This window comes from Drosophila innubila (genome assembly GCF_004354385.1).
Source record: "Drosophila innubila isolate TH190305 chromosome 3L unlocalized genomic scaffold, UK_Dinn_1.0 0_D_3L, whole genome shotgun sequence".
Classification (NCBI taxonomy): Eukaryota; Metazoa; Arthropoda; class Insecta; order Diptera; family Drosophilidae; genus Drosophila; species Drosophila innubila.
Window position 1 is genome coordinate 6801398 of NW_022995376.1, and position 17835 is coordinate 6819232.

The 17835-nt window shown below is 36.5% G+C and overlaps 1 protein-coding gene across 1 annotated transcript in view; it reads right to left on the reverse strand.

The window, feature by feature from the left end:
* LOC117788382 (dynein heavy chain 3, axonemal) overlaps positions 1-6516 on the reverse strand; it is a 41416-nt gene extending 34900 nt beyond the window's left edge. Inside the window, 11 exon segments of the mRNA XM_034627145.1 lie at positions 30-449; positions 513-804; positions 1439-1605; positions 2101-2217; positions 2998-3145; positions 3205-3337; positions 3715-3873; positions 3935-4204; positions 4290-4331; positions 5938-6141; positions 6197-6516. Coding sequence (XP_034483036.1) covers positions 30-449; positions 513-804; positions 1439-1605; positions 2101-2217; positions 2998-3145; positions 3205-3337; positions 3715-3873; positions 3935-4204; positions 4290-4331; positions 5938-6141; positions 6197-6419 — 2175 coding nt within the window. The 5' untranslated portion in view covers positions 6420-6516.
* Positions 6517-17835: the final 11319 nt, after the last annotated feature.

The window sequence follows — 17835 nt, forward strand, 5'->3', positions numbered from 1 at the left end:
TATCAGACATAAATTATATCTTTGCTTACATAGTCCATACTCTGAAGTGCAGGTCCAGTTTGAAATGGATCCGCATCGTCGGCATCAAATTCATAGATATTTTCATCAGGCCTAATGCCGGGACCAAAGTCAATGGGTTCATTATCAAAATGAGCACCAACTACAGATACAGTGAGTGCCATCAGTGGTCTTCGTTTTAGCTTTGGATTGTACATGGAATATTTATCTATTTGATTGCCATCCTTGAATCCACACAAGACTTTAAATAGATACGTAAGACTCTTGTTAATCAGACTGCCTAAATGACGGGACATCAACGAGTGAACGCATTTAAACAGGGTATCTGCGCGTCCTCCATACTTGCCCGACATGGGCACCAAATCCTTCCAGCTGTTGCGCATCAAGTCCATTAAATCCGCACAACGTGGCAGCCAATCATTGATCAGCAGCTGTCGAGGATTCATTTAGAAATTGAGCAATATATATAATATATATAACTGTGTAGAACTTACGTCTCTGACTTGAGCACAGCTTTCCTTGACAAAGGTCTGCACAATGTCCGCATCTAAGGGTCGTTGGGAGAGCAGCAACTTGGAGAGATCCACAATCACCAGATCCCCATAGAGTTGATGCCAGAGTAGATTCAATGCCTGCACCGTTGGATGAGTTGTCATTAGCATTTCACCAATGCGACTCTTGGACAGCAATAGACGAGTTCGCCAAGGCACTGGGGATGTGATGGTTAATGCGGGAAAATCAGGTGGCTCCACCTCCAGCTGTAGGCGCTTGCGTTCCAAGTTGGATCTGGCCAGGAATTAAACATTTTCAGGATCAGAATTGAATTTTATAAAAAAAAATATTATAATAAAATATAATTTTTTGTAAAATTTCTTTTGAAATAAATTATATTTTTAATATGTATTCAATAATTTCAAAACAATAATTAAAAATTAACTTAACATAATTTTATATTTTAATAAAAAAGGAAAACTCATAGTATTACGTTATTTCTTAATACAATTCTTATATAAATCTTTTTTCGGCATTTTTAAAATATATATAAAAAGACAACCTGGTAGTATCTTATTTTTATCGAAAAAAAAAATAAAACTTCGACTTCCGTAAAACAACACGAAATATAAGTTCAAAATAATAATTACAAGTTAAATAAATATTAAAATGAAGAACTTTGATATTTTTATTTTATCTTTAACTTAATTTGTATACTTATAATTTTTTCATTGCCAAATGCTTTTAGTCGTGCATAAATAAATAAATAAATAAATAAAAAATATAAATAAATAAATATTAAAAGGAAAAGTAATAACTTTGTTGTAATTCCATTTACTGTACAATATTATTTTAACAGTGATTTTTTAAATTAAATTTAGATCCAAAGTAGTTACTTTTGGGTTCTGAAATTTACGGGTAAACTTACTGCAGCAGATATCGCAGAAAGGCACGCTTGACAAAGTAACGAAAATCCTCCTGCAGATCGATAAGGCAAACGATGATGAGAATGGCCACATCGGGGGCTGTAGCTCGTTCACCAACAAATAGATAATCCATTAATATAACTTCGGGCGGCAGTTGAGGCCAATATTTCTGTAATGAGTTGATTAGTCAGTGAATCATGGCAGGTAGCACAAACTTTTTGGCAACAACCCCTCCTTTTCCCTCCCTCCGTCGTTGTCGTCGTCTTGTTGCTCATTAACTTGGCTGCAGTGATTTGCCAGTTGATGGCAAGTGCTTGACTTGAGCAGTGCGTTCTATCCAAAAAGCCAAAGTTTCTATGGAGCACACGTCAAAACATCAACACTCGTCTCTACTGAGTTACCCCCCCAGAACCTTCTCTATCATTTATCCCCCCCCCCCCTACCCTGTACGACCTGTAGACGTGCTCACGTTCGGGAAGCGTGTTTAATATGTTCTCGTTGCTGACAAACTTTTGGGCCAAAAACTTCTTGAGCGCGCGTTAAGTTTGCTAATAATGTTGACGCTCACGACTCCCAGTTTGCAGTCGGAGATGAAGTGGAAGTGGAAGTTGGAGTAGGAGTAGGAGATGAGTTGCCAGCTGGCAATGTGTTGACAGGAACTTACCTCTTCCTGCAATATGAATCTGAAGGCATCCTGCAACATTTTGCAACGTGGATTAATATGCCTTATAGCCTTGCGTATGAGTCGAGATGGATATGTTTCCAGCTGCAGCACACTTATCTGTACAATAAAAAGTAGTGGCATTAGTAACTGTATATTTAACTTTATTTTAAACTTCAACTCTATCTGTTATCTTTTATCTGTAAAGTGCAGCTGTTAACGGATGAGCTATAAAAAAAAAAAACACCATTAATTCGCCACCTTTCCATCTTTTTTTTTTTTGTTTGTTTATTTTTTCACAACTAATCACGTTATTCATAGCTTTGGCCACGCCACAGCCGCCCCATAATGTTTATGAGCTATGAATTATATAATTTTTATAAGCACGTTTCTCCCAGCCAAAAGCCAACGCAGCTTAATTTACTCGCACGCTCACGCACACATATTTACTTTGTATTAAGTTTATTATTATCATTTTTTATGTCCGTCTCTGCGCTTGGACTCGCACTTGGACACGGACATGGACAAGAAGCTGGAGGTGGAGGTGTAGGTGGATGCCATGGTATAAAAGTTATTTATGTTTGTCGGTGCTCATTTTTGATGTGGCTTTTATGTTTCGGACTTGGGGAGTTGTCAGCAGCATCGACAACACAACACACACTGTAAATAATCAGTAAGTCCTCTCTTTTTATTTTAGCATATGTTGGTCAGTTGCATAATTCAAGAGATTTATTCTCTGACTACTTATGAGTACAAGTAATAGATGTAAAAAGAGAAGAAGTCAGATGTTTTAGCACTCTGCAGTTCCTTAAAGAATATATTGCAAGTGAGTTGCAGAGAGAATTTAGTTTAGATGTAGAAGTGTGAAAACCCTATTAAAGACATATTCTATCTACTTACACTCTGTAACAGGCATTTATAACGCTTTTGTATTGGCAATGTAAACTTCTTCTCAGCTGACAACAATTTGCGCTGATATTTCACCAACAATTTTAGCTTCTGATCCTCCGGTTCCACAGGCTGCAAAGGTGCCATATAAGGAAAGCGTCTAAAAGATAGATAACAAAATAAGTAAATTAAATGAAATTAAAAAATAAATATACATACGTTGCTTCCATTTTCTTGAGGCACTTTAAAAAATCCTCATTAGTAGCAAAGTTACGACGATGAATGCGAGGCTGACTGAGAGAGCACTTGGGCTTTTTCTTGAATTAAAATAAATAAAAAAAATTTATTATATCTCAATATTATTATGACGATGTAAAGAAGATCCAAGTCCAAAAAGTTTTAAATTTTTACAATAAAGCGTTTTAAGTAGGCGACAAAGCTTAAATAAAAACGAGTTTTACAGAAAGCTTTGATGTAATTTAGATATCTTAAATTAAATTGCAGATTGTGTACTTTCAATAATTTTTTATATACCAAGAAATTATTTATTATGATTATTTTAAATAAATAAGAATCGACTAAAAATCAACCTTTAGTAGAAATAACTATGTTGTTTTATAAGATCTTGATAATCAGTCTTACCAAAATAAATAATATGGAAAATTTTAATTTTTCGTAGTATATCACAACTTTTCTATAATAATTTAATTAACTTCATTAGAGAATAACTGCTTACCCGCTTTCGTGCCATGTTATTTAGATCTTCGCAGGTCGGATCGTTGGAATACTTGAGCAATCCGTGATCAGTGCTATGCTGAGCCTCCTTTATAATAGGTTCAATCATTTTATCAATGATTTTGCCCATACGCGCCAACTCATTGCGGCATTCTATAAATAAGAAAATAAAAATTCTTTAAAATGGCATTGCATTATTTTATATAGTTTCTACCTTGTGGCGTTCTAAGCGCATAATGATCGCCAGCTTGAAACCTTTTTTTCTTGGTCTGCGGGTTAAGGGTTGTCACACGCAGATGCCTCGCTTGGGGTGAATTATAGGCGCCAATCAGCTCAGAGGGCGGACCATATTGACGTCTCAGTTTGTTGGTCCAGAGTGAAGATCTTGTGCCGCAGTCAAAATAAAAGATACGTACACGTCTTTTGCAGTAAATATCCAGAAGTTGATTGGTCATTTCATAAATTTCGTGCTCGCTGGGTCGCTCTAAAGGGGAGGTGGGGGGTGGGGGGTGGATTGCATCAAATTTTTAATAATGCTCGCTATGTAAATATAAAGTTTTATTTATTACCGCCAGCCATCCATCTGTCAATCCAGGGAAATTGATGACAAGCTGCAAGCAAAAGCAAACCGAAAAATGTGAAAAATGAAAATGTCATGGCATTTAATATTTGCACACGAACTTGATATGTCTGCATGTAATTGTGTGAGTGTGGGTATGGGTGTGTGTGTGTGGGTGTGCAAGCATTTTACATATTTGTTTTGCTTGTTATTTTAACATTTTTCAAAGGCAGCCCATGAAATTGTTTTAAATAAAAGTCAATGCAGTAAAGTTCGCTTTTAAAATGATTAAACTAAAATTAATTTTCATTTGAGTTTCCCAAACCCCCGTAGGCTGCGCTGGCCAATCTCCCAGCGGTAATTTTACCAAATGGACCTCGTCTGTGTCCTTTCTCCACCCACAGAAATGTTTCCCGGCTTTTGCTATCATGATGTTTGTCACATTTTTATGCTAATGTTTATCGACAACATACTTTTATGCCTCATATTATACACACATAAAAATACAAATATATATAAACACACATATAGATACATACATATATGAGTGGGACTATACACCCTCGGTGTCGTGCTCTGTTTGCATTTACATCTATCCATAGCTGATATTAAATATTAAAAAACTATACGTAAAATGAAACATTTTTATCACAGAGCCAGCGACAAAGTCTCTCGTTGTCCCCCAGTAAATACAAACATGTTGAAATTAAATGGAAATAACAAATGTAGTCGACTTTAAAATACACTCCTGAACTCACGTTGTCTTTAACTAAGTTTTTAAAACTTTCTATATATCACAGAAAAATATATATGTTAAATTTCCTACATTGGAATCGACTCTTAATCGTAGCATCTTAATCAAAACTTATTTTTAATGTAATTCTTATTATATTTACAGGTAGATGTATTTTCCTGAAATATTATTAAATATTTCTATACATTTAAAAGTATATAGTCGATCTTCTCAAACACTATTTAATATGAATATTTTAACAAAGTAATACCAATTTATTTTAAAACATATTTATACGTTAATAAGCAACGATGAAATAATTTTTGTCATTTAAGTTTATTTGCTAATAATACTTGCCTTTATTAAGAGTAAAGGTAGCAAAAAAAAAAGGAAAAAATTTATATATATTCCATGTAAATGCTAAATAAAATACTATGATAAACATGTTACAAGGGCCAAATGTTTTTCCCTTGCAGTTCCTTCCCTTGGAGCCTGTTCCTGTGCATTCCCAAAGGATATTCAAATAAATGTCATACGCATTTGTTTTTTGGTTACTTTTTTTTTTGTTTTGTTTTTTTTTCTGCATATTTTTTGGTTATAAAATTTTATGTTTAAAGGATAATGTTTGAAATTTTTATGTTTACAGGTGAGCAACGAGCTGCCACAAGGGGAAAGGGCATGTCATTTGGGGCGGGGGTATGCCCTATGTGCATGTTTTTCGCATTTAATAAAGTATTAAGTGTTATGTTTCTGTGGTTAAGTCGTTGTTTTTGTGTTTGTTTGCTGTTGCTTATTGAATTACATTACATGTTGTTGGGCAATTTGTTGTGCACCTTCCCCAAAGCTTTTCCCTCTGTTTGCAGAGGTAAGAGGTCTAATGCGCAATTGTTGTTCAATTGGTTTACACTGGGCTTAACTCACTCACCATTGTTGTCAAAGTTGTAGGCATGATTCTGGGCTTTCCGCAGCATTTCAAATTGTTCAGGCATTACAATATCCTCCAGCTGAAGTTCCCGCAGGCTATCATCATCACAATCCTCGTATTTCTGCTTAACATTCTCCAGATCATACAGATGAAAGTCAAACTCTCGATTGCAACGACCAACAATTGTATCATTTTGCATGTGAGCTAAAAGGGAAATTTCTTTATTAAAATGTTTTTATAGTAAGTTTATAGTACTTACAGATTTTCTCGAGAAGAAAGTCCTTGATTGGATCCAGCGGCAGCTGATCAAATTCATATTTCAAGTCGAAGAAGGGACAATCATTGAGGGGTCTTTTGCCGCTTTTCTTTTGCGACTCTGCGACACGTTTGTGGTGGAGTGTACGTTGCCGGCGATAATTTGCATCCTGCAGCCGGGGATCACAGTAGGGGCGCCTTTCCGGCGCGATCTTCTTTGAGGCCATGCCGGGGGCGACGGAACGTGTACAACGCTTTTCAGTTTAGTGGCAAAACGAAAGAAATAAACCAAAAAAATGTTGTTTTTGTTGCCTGATATTGCCGGATTCTAAACAGTTTTTTTTGCCTGACATTGTTCGCCAGACAAAATACACGTTGGAAAACTGTAATAATAAAAGTTTACAACACGGACATTTGTGTGGCCAGGCCAACACAGTGGCTCTTGCTGCATATACGTGAAATGTTTATAAACTAACTTCGGATCGGAGGCAATGGCAACGGAGACCCGGACAAACAGCGTTGGTTGCGCCTGGCAACCAGCTAAAAACATCCACCTCCTGCTTCAAAACTGGCTTGCAAATGTTGTTATTGGAGTTAGACTAACAGCAGCTGACGGAGACAGAGACAGAGACGGAGCCGGTGACGGTGACTGACGAAGATGTGGCTGACACTCCATCAATGGTTGTTGCCCCAACTCGCCTTCCGCCTTCCGCCTTACACTTCTCTAGCTCAACTCAACTCAACTCAGCTCAGCTCAATAATATTTGATATTGGTGAGTGTGAGTCTGGGCTCTTTGCAATGCCAACGGCAACCGGCAGTCGGAGAAGAGGCATCCAGGGAGCAGCTCCAACTGCAGGTAACCCAGCATCGTTTCTTGAATAGCACACATTTTTTAATAAAGCGCAACAAATACGAGCCAGGACTTTATAAAAAGATATGTACACGTTCCTGCCACCGTTCTCCTTTGCTACTCATGTTAACCATTTTATGCCGGGATCTACAGCTGAAGCACTTCCTCTGTCCTCTGTCCTCTGTCTGCCTCTGTGTATTTATTATCCTATCCGGACGGACGACGAACGCACGTCTGGCACTCCTCATTCAGCCTGATTATAACTATGTTCACAATAAGAAAATAAAATGAAAATAATAATAGTACATAATAAGCCAATATAGGTTGTCAGTATGTACAACTTGGCGGATTTACCGCTATAATTAGCTATAAATATCAAGAAAGAAGATATGACAAATCCTTCTACTTCAACCCCTAAAAACATAAGACCACGATGATATTAACTGAATATCTCTGTGGTTAAAATCACTTAACTTTACTTTACTTAAAACTTAAAGTCTTGATTAAGAGTTGAAGCTTGTGATTTAGAACCTCAAATTTTCAAAAACGCAAGAGGCAATCCATTGCATAAATTTAAATGCAGAATATATTTAGAGGCCGAATCATGATCAAAATGACATTTTGTTTCAAAATCGGTTCGGTTTTGACAAAGTTATGAAAGTTTGAAGTTGGTGGAACCTTTGACCTAGCAACTTTACAAGTCAAATTTTTGTACAATTTCAGCATGATTTTTTACAAAAAAATGAAAGGTCTCAGAAACAAATTTAAAGTGTTGTTTTATACTATTTATGATATAAGAAGTTGAATAAAAGTGAAATCTCAAAATTTAAAATTTTGAAAAAAATATTTTTTCCAAAAAAGCAAAGGGGGGAGTACATGATGTTTAACGACAAAATATGAAAAATTATTTTTTGTTTAAAAATTATTATTCTTTATTACAGGATCAATTTAGAGACCAAATAATGATCAAAATGATATTCCGTTTGAAAATCGGTTTAGTTTTGACAAAGTTATGAAAGTTTAAAGTTAGTCCGACTCTTGACCTAGCAACTTTACATGTCCAAATTTTTCTTCAATTTGACATGGTTTTTTACAGAAAATTGAAAGGTCTCAGAATCAAATTTAAAGTGTTGTTTCATACTAATTATGATATCAGGAGTTGAATAAAAGTGAAATCTCAAGATTTAAAATTTTGAAAAAAATATTTTTTCCGAAAAAGCGAAAGGGGGGAGTACATGATGTTTAACGACAAAATACGAAAAATTATTTTTTGTTTAAAAATTATTGCTTTTTATTACAGGATCAATTTAGAGACCAAATAATGATCAAAATGATATTCCGTTTGAAAATCGGTTAAGTTTTGACAAAGTTATGACAGTTTGAAGTTAGTCCGTCTCTTGAATTAGCAACTTTACATGTCCAAATTTTTCTTCAATTGTATAAAGTATAAAGTGTTGTTTTATACTAATTACGATATAAGGAGTTGATTAAAAGTGAAATCTTGAGATTTCAAATTTGGAACTTTCGAAATTCCAAAGGGGGGACCCTTAGCATAAAAATCAAGCGATCACTATGAAATAATAAAATTTTCTAAATAAACAAAATTTAAATGCAGAACGAATATAGAGGCCAAACCATGATCAAAATGACATTCTGCTTAAAAATCGGTTGAGCTTTAATACAGTTATGACAGTCAACAATATTATTATTTTTTTAATCACAATACATCATAATAGAAAATTAAATGAGACTCTAATGAAGGTTGCAATTGCCGCTTTTTTAAATAAATTGAATTAAATTCTTTTGTAATGAAAGTGGGGCATAAACAAGCGTCTATCTACGACTACATGGCACAATTATCACAGCAATTAATTGTGGCAAATTAATTGGAAATTTGATTAATGGTCAAATGATGCCGTTGCGTTGCGGTGTCCTATTTACCATTTACAAGGCATTCAACTTTGACCAATTCCGAAGCGTAAGTGGTGTGCGGTCATTGTGTGTGAGTGTGTGTGTGTGTGAGTTTGTGTATATGAAATGTATGTGGTTCCTGCTTATAGACTATAGTGTATCAGTGTGTGTGTGTGTGAGGTGTTTAGTCCATTGACAGATCGTGGGAAAGGGACAACCTACAAACAACCTGCGACCTGCTTGTCTCTGCTGTCACGTGCCTAAGCTCGGAGAACTGCAATTTGCCGCTTACAGCGGACTTTGCAGGTGTCATGACGGTAATGGTAACGGTTTAGTTAGAGGCAATCGGGGATCGGGAATCGGAAAACGGTAAACGGTAAACGGCGTGCCGCTGCAGTGCGTCCAAAGCCATGCGTGACATATATTTATTAACTGTCAGAGCAGCGAGCCGTTGGGCTCTTAGAAAATTGTTGCAATTCCATTTGCTGCAAAACAACGAAGCAAAAAAAAAAGTAAAAAGAAAAATTGATTCAGCTCATCAATTGTCACAAATAATGATTACTACGCATTTTCAGAGCAATTGCGACAAAGGCGTGCATGACACGCATCAAATTGCATTTAGCTCAGTTTGTCATTGGGGTAAACAAAGGGCTGTGTAATGCGACGAGGGAGGGGTATGGGAAGGGGCAGGGTCGCACGCCAGTCACGTGACCTCAATGCTAAAAATAGACAGGCGTTTGCCCACGAATCGGGTGTCGAATATAGTTGTGTGGGTGGCCAGTTGGCAAGTTGGGTGGTTGGGTGGCTATAGCGATTACAGCAGCAAAAACATCAACATCATTATTAACAAAGTCAACGAGCGTCGGCGACGACGTCGACGTCAACGTCAGCGGCTTATTGGCAGGCATAATGCGATGGCGCCGAGTCATGCCAATCCGACAGAACAATTTCTGAATAGCTTTAAGATTATGTTGCAAGCCTAAGCTAACCTATAATCTGCGAAAAGTCGATATCCAAATGCTCTTTAACAGTATTTAAGTAAATATTCAAAAGCTTAAAATACGACCGATTATTGCAAATAATAATAAATTACATTGCTATTTATCGATAGTGATCAAATTTTATTATTGGAGAATATCGATAAATGTACTTACCGATAGTGATCAATTGTCAAGACAATATATCGGCTAGCGACTCACCGATATTTTTGGAGCTATCAACTGCCGTAACACTGTAAAAATGTTATGTTTTTAAACTTTATCAAATCAACTTATTTAGATACATTAACAAAATATTTCCTTTTACGTATTTTTTAAGTAACGGGTATAAAAATTCTATTGTAGAACTTCGAAAAAAAAATTAACTATTTTTAGTCATTTTTCAGAGGTAACTTAATAATACCTTAACTGGTGTTAAAAAGGTTTACACTTTCTAAACATTTATGAATATATCTCTTAGTAGTTGATTTACTGTATCAAACTTAAGGCAATAGTTTTAGAGATATCGAGTTTTAAAGTAAGAAAATAATGTTTTATACCGTTTTCTGACTTAGAAATTCTACGATAATTTCAAAAAACTTTGTAACTTTTTTTACTTCCCTAGATTTATATAATTGCATTATTTGATTCATTCAAATTGATGTTCTGATAGCTATCAGTTGAAGCATCAAAGTCATTCTGTGTATTGTGATTATTGGTGAGAGTATAATTCAAGAAGCAAAGGGATAGTGCTGATGGCAAAAGTTTTCCATTCTTTGCATTCCTTTTTTTTTTTGCAATACTCTTATTTTTTTTATTTATGTCGCATTTTGCCCACGTGATTAATGGCCAACTGTAAAAGACGTCGCGACTTGAAAAATTACACCGAAATAAACGACAGGGGCGTTGTGGACGGCTTTTTAAAACAGGCTGTCACACGTGAGCCGACAGGGGGGGGTGGTAGGGGGTGCGATACGGAACGGTTGCCGGCTGCTGGCTGCGTATCATGGTCGCAGGAATCAACGAGGACAACAGCAGGAGGCAGACGCACGTAAAAGATGCAACAGGAGCCAGAGCAAATGCCATGTGATTTACACGCAACAGTAGCAACAACAACAACAGCAGGAGGAGGGGGAGGGGGTTGGCGTGCAAATTAGGGGTTGACTCAGCCGACCCGAACCCGGACCCGGACCATTGTCAGGGCGGAGCGCGCACACTACTGTCAATTGAAAACGTGCCAACAATTTGCAACGACGATTAATCGTGCGACCGACCAAAGTCAAAGCTACAGTTGCCACTGCAGATCCCAGAGTCCCAGTCTCAGTCCCAGTCCCGGTCCCATTCCCATTCCAATTTCCATTTCAAGAAGGCGTACAGAGACCAGGAGACTCCGCCGTAATGCGACATTTGTGCATGCCGGGCGCATTTAGCGTTTTGTTTACGACGTTACGGCAGTTGGCCAAGTTTGCCAACGGAACATTTGACTAATTTGTGTGGGTTTTATTATGCGTAGATGTAGATGGGCATTGCCCACGACAAGGTCTACGTCTATGTCTATGTCTACTTCCATTGAGTCAACCTTTTGACATATGCCTAATGAGCACTTAATTCCCTGCCGCTAATTGGCTTGAATCAAAGACCATCCGCTTGGACTTTGACATTTGTAAGAGTCAATGCAGTGGGCTAAGAAAATACGTCTATATTTGATATATTGGTGATATTTTGAACGCCTACAAAGTACAGGCAGACATTTTTCTATATATAATAATAAATAAATTCAGAGAATTCAGCTCTAATTTGCACTTCAACATTAATTTGGAATTTAATAATGGTAAGTTAATTCCTGGAATAACATGCCATTTCAACTGAAATATACATTTTCTGAATATGAAATATAATCATTTGACAAACGCACACACACGCACACTGTCACACACTCGAGGGGGTTGCCATCATTAAAGGCTTTTGTATGCAATTACATGCCGCATTGAGCAATCATAAATTAGCTTTTTGAAAAGTGTGATATAAAAAAAATATTAAATAAAAAACGAGAAAAAATAATAGTTGGCATTAGAGAGCCGAAGAGTTAATACTCTTAGAGATGATAACTTAAGCAATTCAAATTAATTGTTAATAGATTTCGACATCAGTGATAGAAAGAATGAATTTCTAGTCTCAAAACTTTTTACACTCAGCAATAAATTGAATTACAAATAAAATGCTATATATTTTTTATTATAATTTTTTGTATAATCTCTGATGTTACACTTGCTGCAGTGACACCTTTGATAAGTGTATAACAAATTAAATTAAAATTAACAAAAGGTATTTTCCGGCAAACAATTTAATGCCCATAATGAGAACTGTGTCCGTTCAGATCGACATTAATAATAATATACAAAATTTGCATCTGCAATTCAGCTTTTCGTTATGCATATTTCATAAAAATGAAAAGAAAAATGAGAAAGGTGAAAGCAAAAAAAAAAAAAAAAAATTAATTCACATCTATCAGCTGTTAACTGAAAATTGGAAACTGTATTTATATTTGCTTTTAATGTCAACAGTCATCAATGCAAATGCACTGCAAAAATCTCGAGTACATCGAGCCGCAATTTATTAACCTGACTCGACGCGTTGTTTGTCATGTTTTCAAAATTATAAAGCAAATGCATTCAGAATACGTGATTGGTTCATACCCTGTAAACAGAACTAAGAAGAAGGAGTTGAGTTTAGGTAGATTTTTTGCTTAAAAACTTTTGTTTATTTTCCGATTATGTATTCAACATATTTTTTTAATATATAGAATGGATTTGAACCAGAGTCTTTATAAATTTTAAAGTCGTCTATGCCTTTTGCTGACTATCACCTTTTATTTACATTTTATTTTTTTCAATGTAAACAGGATATGCATATTACAATTGATATTGTTGACTTCATGATATTTATTTATTGAGAATATTCATAATTTAATAAATTTCAAGTTGGGCAAACTTTAAATGCAGCCAACATACTCATATTTTTGCTTATTTTCACAACATTTTCGACAACAACAAAAATCCCGGCCAAATATTTGAGCAAATATCTTGCAGATACACATCAAACTATGTACTGAGTACTCTGTCTACAAGTATGAATATACGTACGAGATGTTGTATTTTGTGCGTGTAGCAACATTTTGCAATGCGTTGCTTAAAATTTCCAGCGCTAAATTGTTATGGTCTCGTCTATTCTCTCTCTTCTCTCTCCGTCTGTGTCCCTAACTGGGCCATAACCAAAACCTTAGTCAGTCGAGAAGCGTCGTCAAGTTCTTTGTAAAGTTTTTGCCAAAATATGCTTGAAAATATTTACTCATGAGCTTGTTTAGTTAATCCATAAAAACTTGGCATGTGCTGTCCGTTCTTGACACAGCCAAAAAAGACAATGCAACATTTAAGAAAATTTAAGCCGCAAGCGACTTCAAAACGAGATGAGAAAGAGAGTTGTCCTTTTGCTGAAGGAAGCACATGATTTAGTTCTAGTCCAGCAACTGTTTCGACTGTCTCTTATTCTCGTTGAGGATTTGGCATTGTCTTTGCATTTTTTACTTTTTTTTATTTTTTTTTTTGCTTGTTGTCCTCTTATAATTTTTGAAGCTGACAAAAAGGCCAAAAGCCCCCATAGCACTGTGTCTGAGCCCTAGTCCGACGATTCGGGCCAACTAAAGCCTCTGAGATAGATAGACAGGCAAACAATTGCTGTTTGGATCCTGTTAGCTTTGCTGCTGCTTTGGCTGCTCTACAAATTAGTTTCTAATACCTTTAAGTCAAACAGTGGAGGCCGAAACAAACACACACACAAACAAACAGACAAACAAACAGCCTCTGTCTCAGCCTGTGTGTGTGTGTGTGCGTGTGTTTGTGCCACGAAGTTGCATCAACACGCCCCCAGCTGCCACAATTTAACAAAATCACTTGAGCGTGCTTATGAAATGTTGTTGTATGCTCTACGTATCTATGTGTGTGTGTGTGTGTGTGTTGGTTTTCTAATTACACAACCCAACCAATTGGTTTACAGTAAATTGTATTTTAAATAGTTCCATTTAGTTTTACTTAAAAATTGACTACAAAGCGCAGCTGCTGCTTCCTTTTTCCTCAAAGTAGTTTTAAAGATTGCGTAATGATGCGGTTATATCTCCTACCCCTCCCCTTTCCCATGCTTTTCCCCAATTTTCGTAGTCCTCCCCCCATACAGAATGTGGCCTTTTAATGAGCTATTTGATAGTTTTCTCTTTACACGCTCACCTTCTGTCTGCTGTCTACTGTCTTCCGTTCTTTTTTGTCTGCCATAATTTTTTTGGCAAAAGTTTTTAAATTAATTTTTAATTGCTTAAACAGCACAAGTTAAGTCCAAACATTTGGGCAAGAACATAAGTTTTTAAAACACTTTATTAACTTAATATTTAAATTTCAGTTAGTAGCTAACTGATTTATAATAGTTTATAGAGTTTAAGGTTGTTCAGAGCTGCAATATTCCATTAAGGTAGTTTGATGGTAAGCTTCGTTAAGATACTTTATGGATATATAAACATATTATTTTATTTAATAATCATAGATAAATAGGCGAAGGTTAACCAATTGTTATAAGTATTTATTGCTAAAACTTCATGTCTTTTTTTGAAGCTTAAGCTTGTTTGTTTCGTTTAATTCAATTGCAAATGCTCTCAAGTTTGATAGAGGCTGTGCGAAATGTCTCACGTGCGACCTTCAAGCAAATCCCAGCAAACTGTGAATATATTTATTTAAACATTTCTACATTTATACATTTATCCGTAGCTTTGACAGCCGACAATAAGCGTAGCTACAAATGACTTGTGGTAATGCCAGCCGTAAACTACAAGACCTTATGGGTAATAAGAGCAACATTTGCATAACATTGGCCAAAAAGAGTTGATGACGATGACAACCGACTGGGGAGACTGTGCGAAACGGGCGACCGTCATTTAAATCAAAAAAGTTGGCACAATGAAAGCAGCGGCAACTGCTTTATAAAAGAAAATTATGCAAATTGCTAATAAATTATAGTGAACCAGCGAACGAACATGTAAAAATAATAGCCAGCAAGAGAGAATGAATAGTGTGGAGTATCCGAAGAACCCAACTGAATCTGATTCTCAGTCTGGTACTGTATGGAGTAGTATATGGAGCTGTAGCTGGTAGCGAATTGAATTACAAATGGAACGACAATGCCATGGAACAGGGACAGGAATTGAGCGAATGGACACAACGGCGCTGTAAAATCATTAAAATAATAAGAATAATAATGCACAATGTAAATGAGTGATAGTCTAGCAAATATCCTTGCCGAAAATCCGATTTATCTATTTATTAAGGCATCCTTATGAAAGTTTGAAAATAGCTTAATAATAAATTAATCTATATGCATAGCAACTATCAAGAGTTTATCCTTTATAATAAGAAGATAAGTTAATTTTTAACAATTGACATTGTAACTTTTATAATAAAATCTGACTTTTAATTAATGGAAAGATACCCCTTTCTGGCCATGCTGAGCATTACAGGGTATATAATAAAGCACTGTATGCTTGCAAGAAGACGTCGAGGATGAGGCTGTCGTCGCCGAGGACACCACGCAGGACGTGGACTGGTCGCATTAACTGGCGAATGGATAATGGCGAAACTTTCTGACATTTATTGTGTTTGTGTCGAATGTTTATTTATGGATTGCATGGCGCGTATTTACATTACAATGGGCATAACTAACGGCTGCAGGATACTCGCATCCCTATAGATCCTTGTATCCTTGTTTACATAAGCGTATGCGTAAGCGTATTAAATTAATGATACTTTCTAGTTCATAAAATTCGTTATATGTGGCCACGTTTCTGGAGCGGGCAAACTCTGAATGGGATATGAATGTCGAACGTCAAAACACAAATCAAATAATCACATAAATGAGAGCGCACGCATGTATGCGTATGTGTGTAGGGCTGTGTGTGTGTGTGTGTGTGTATCAGTTGTGTCTATTGAATTGTAACAAATTGATTGTCATAAAACATCGTTTATATATATTAGAATGTGTCATTGGACTGTTCATGCTTCAGTTCAGTCAAGACGTTCGAAAATTCGCTCACTCTTCATCTCGACTCCATTTCTCTTGCTCTGTTAGAGATTTCACAAGTGGCGCTGTGAATGATTGCGATAAAGATGGTAGCACTAACAGGAGTAAGGGGGTAAGGGGGTTGGGGTCGGCACCAGCCGCTTTATGACAGCAATAGTTGCCGCCTCAACTGACTACACAGAATTTATGGCTGTTTACGACAGATTGCACACTCCATTTGTTTTGTTTACCACATTGAAAGCACTTGACACACATCCCGATACGAGAGAACTGAGTACTGTGTGAGAAATGTGAGAAAGTTCACTTCTAGCTTGTGTCTCCTTTAATTAGTTGCCTTTTTGTGCCGCTTGGGGGCGCCACTGTTACTCGTAGCTTAGCCTAGCAGCTGTGACAAGACTTGTCACAGTTTCACGACATCATATGCATATGATTTGTGAAAACTTTTGACTGTCCCTCATCGTGGGAAGAACGGTTGGAGGGCGGGGAGACAGGAAGACAGGGGGCGTGGCTTGGCAAGCTGCCGCCAGGCTGCTTGTTTTTGCCAAGTTTATGAATTTCATAGCAAAAGTTTTCGGCAGCGCATACGCGCAAGTTGTAAGCTATTGTTATACCCTGTTTGCAATAAAAAGGCTAAACGAGGTAAGCCAGACTTAAGCAAATATATGATTACATAAGCATATATTCCCAATTAGCAACTGCTAGTGATTAAATCATATTGACTTAAGACATTCTAAGAGCTAAAGGCATTATATTATTTAAGTAGTTTGTCGAATACTCTATAGACATATATGTAGTTATATTTTAAATTTGTAATCTTAGCAAAATTTGAATAAGTAGGGTATCTCTAAGTCAAGCCTTCTCAACCCTATCCTGTTTATTTCTGTTTCTTGTTAGTGCTTTTCTTCCAAAATCTTTGATATCGAGTCTGCCAGGATTTACTACAAAGATACGAGTATTACCAAGTTTTCGTTAGTCATAAAAGTAGTCCCCTGTTTACTCAATTAGCTGATAGTGCGCAAGTACTGCGTATATCATGATATCATCGCTTCTGAGACAAAGAATCACCAATATTAATAGAAACACAAGCAGAACAAACAAAACTGAACACGAGCCAAAGATCCAAAGAGTTAACGAACCAAAGCACAATTCACAAGCGACCTTTCCATACATCAATTTTGGTTGATTCAGTTCGTTGAACTGAAATATCGTAGTACGCAAATTACCGATAACCACTTGGTTAACTAAATCTTGAGAGCAAAGCTATTAATGGATCACGCTAAACACTTGCTGTCATTAAGATTTGAAATATTATTTCAATAATTTTGATGTCTTTTGTATTTTTTTTATTATTTTTGCATTAAAACTTATTATACGATATCAATGTTGACCGTGAAGCATTCAAAGCGATCCCCAAATGAAAGCGAAACACAATTTTTAGTTCCGCACTTTGTCTAGGCCCGAACCGGCTTCCAGCCACAACCAAGATGATATCTCTTCGACCTAATGAGGGGGCGACTCGGACGCTTGGAGGGGGCAAGAGCCAGGGTACTTGATGTGTCTAAGTGGCACCATGTGCGAGCTCGTTGGGCTTGCAAATGCTCTGCTTGTCTATAATGACCAACAGCAGTGCTGTTGTTGTTGTTGTTGTTGTTATTGTTATTTGCTGGGGCAAACAAAGTGTTGGTCATTGTTTGGTTTATGTGAGCGCCACATGGCAAACATTAGAGCGTATAAATATGCCGACAAATTGCGACTATTAATCATTCGACCCATAGATTCCATCGATA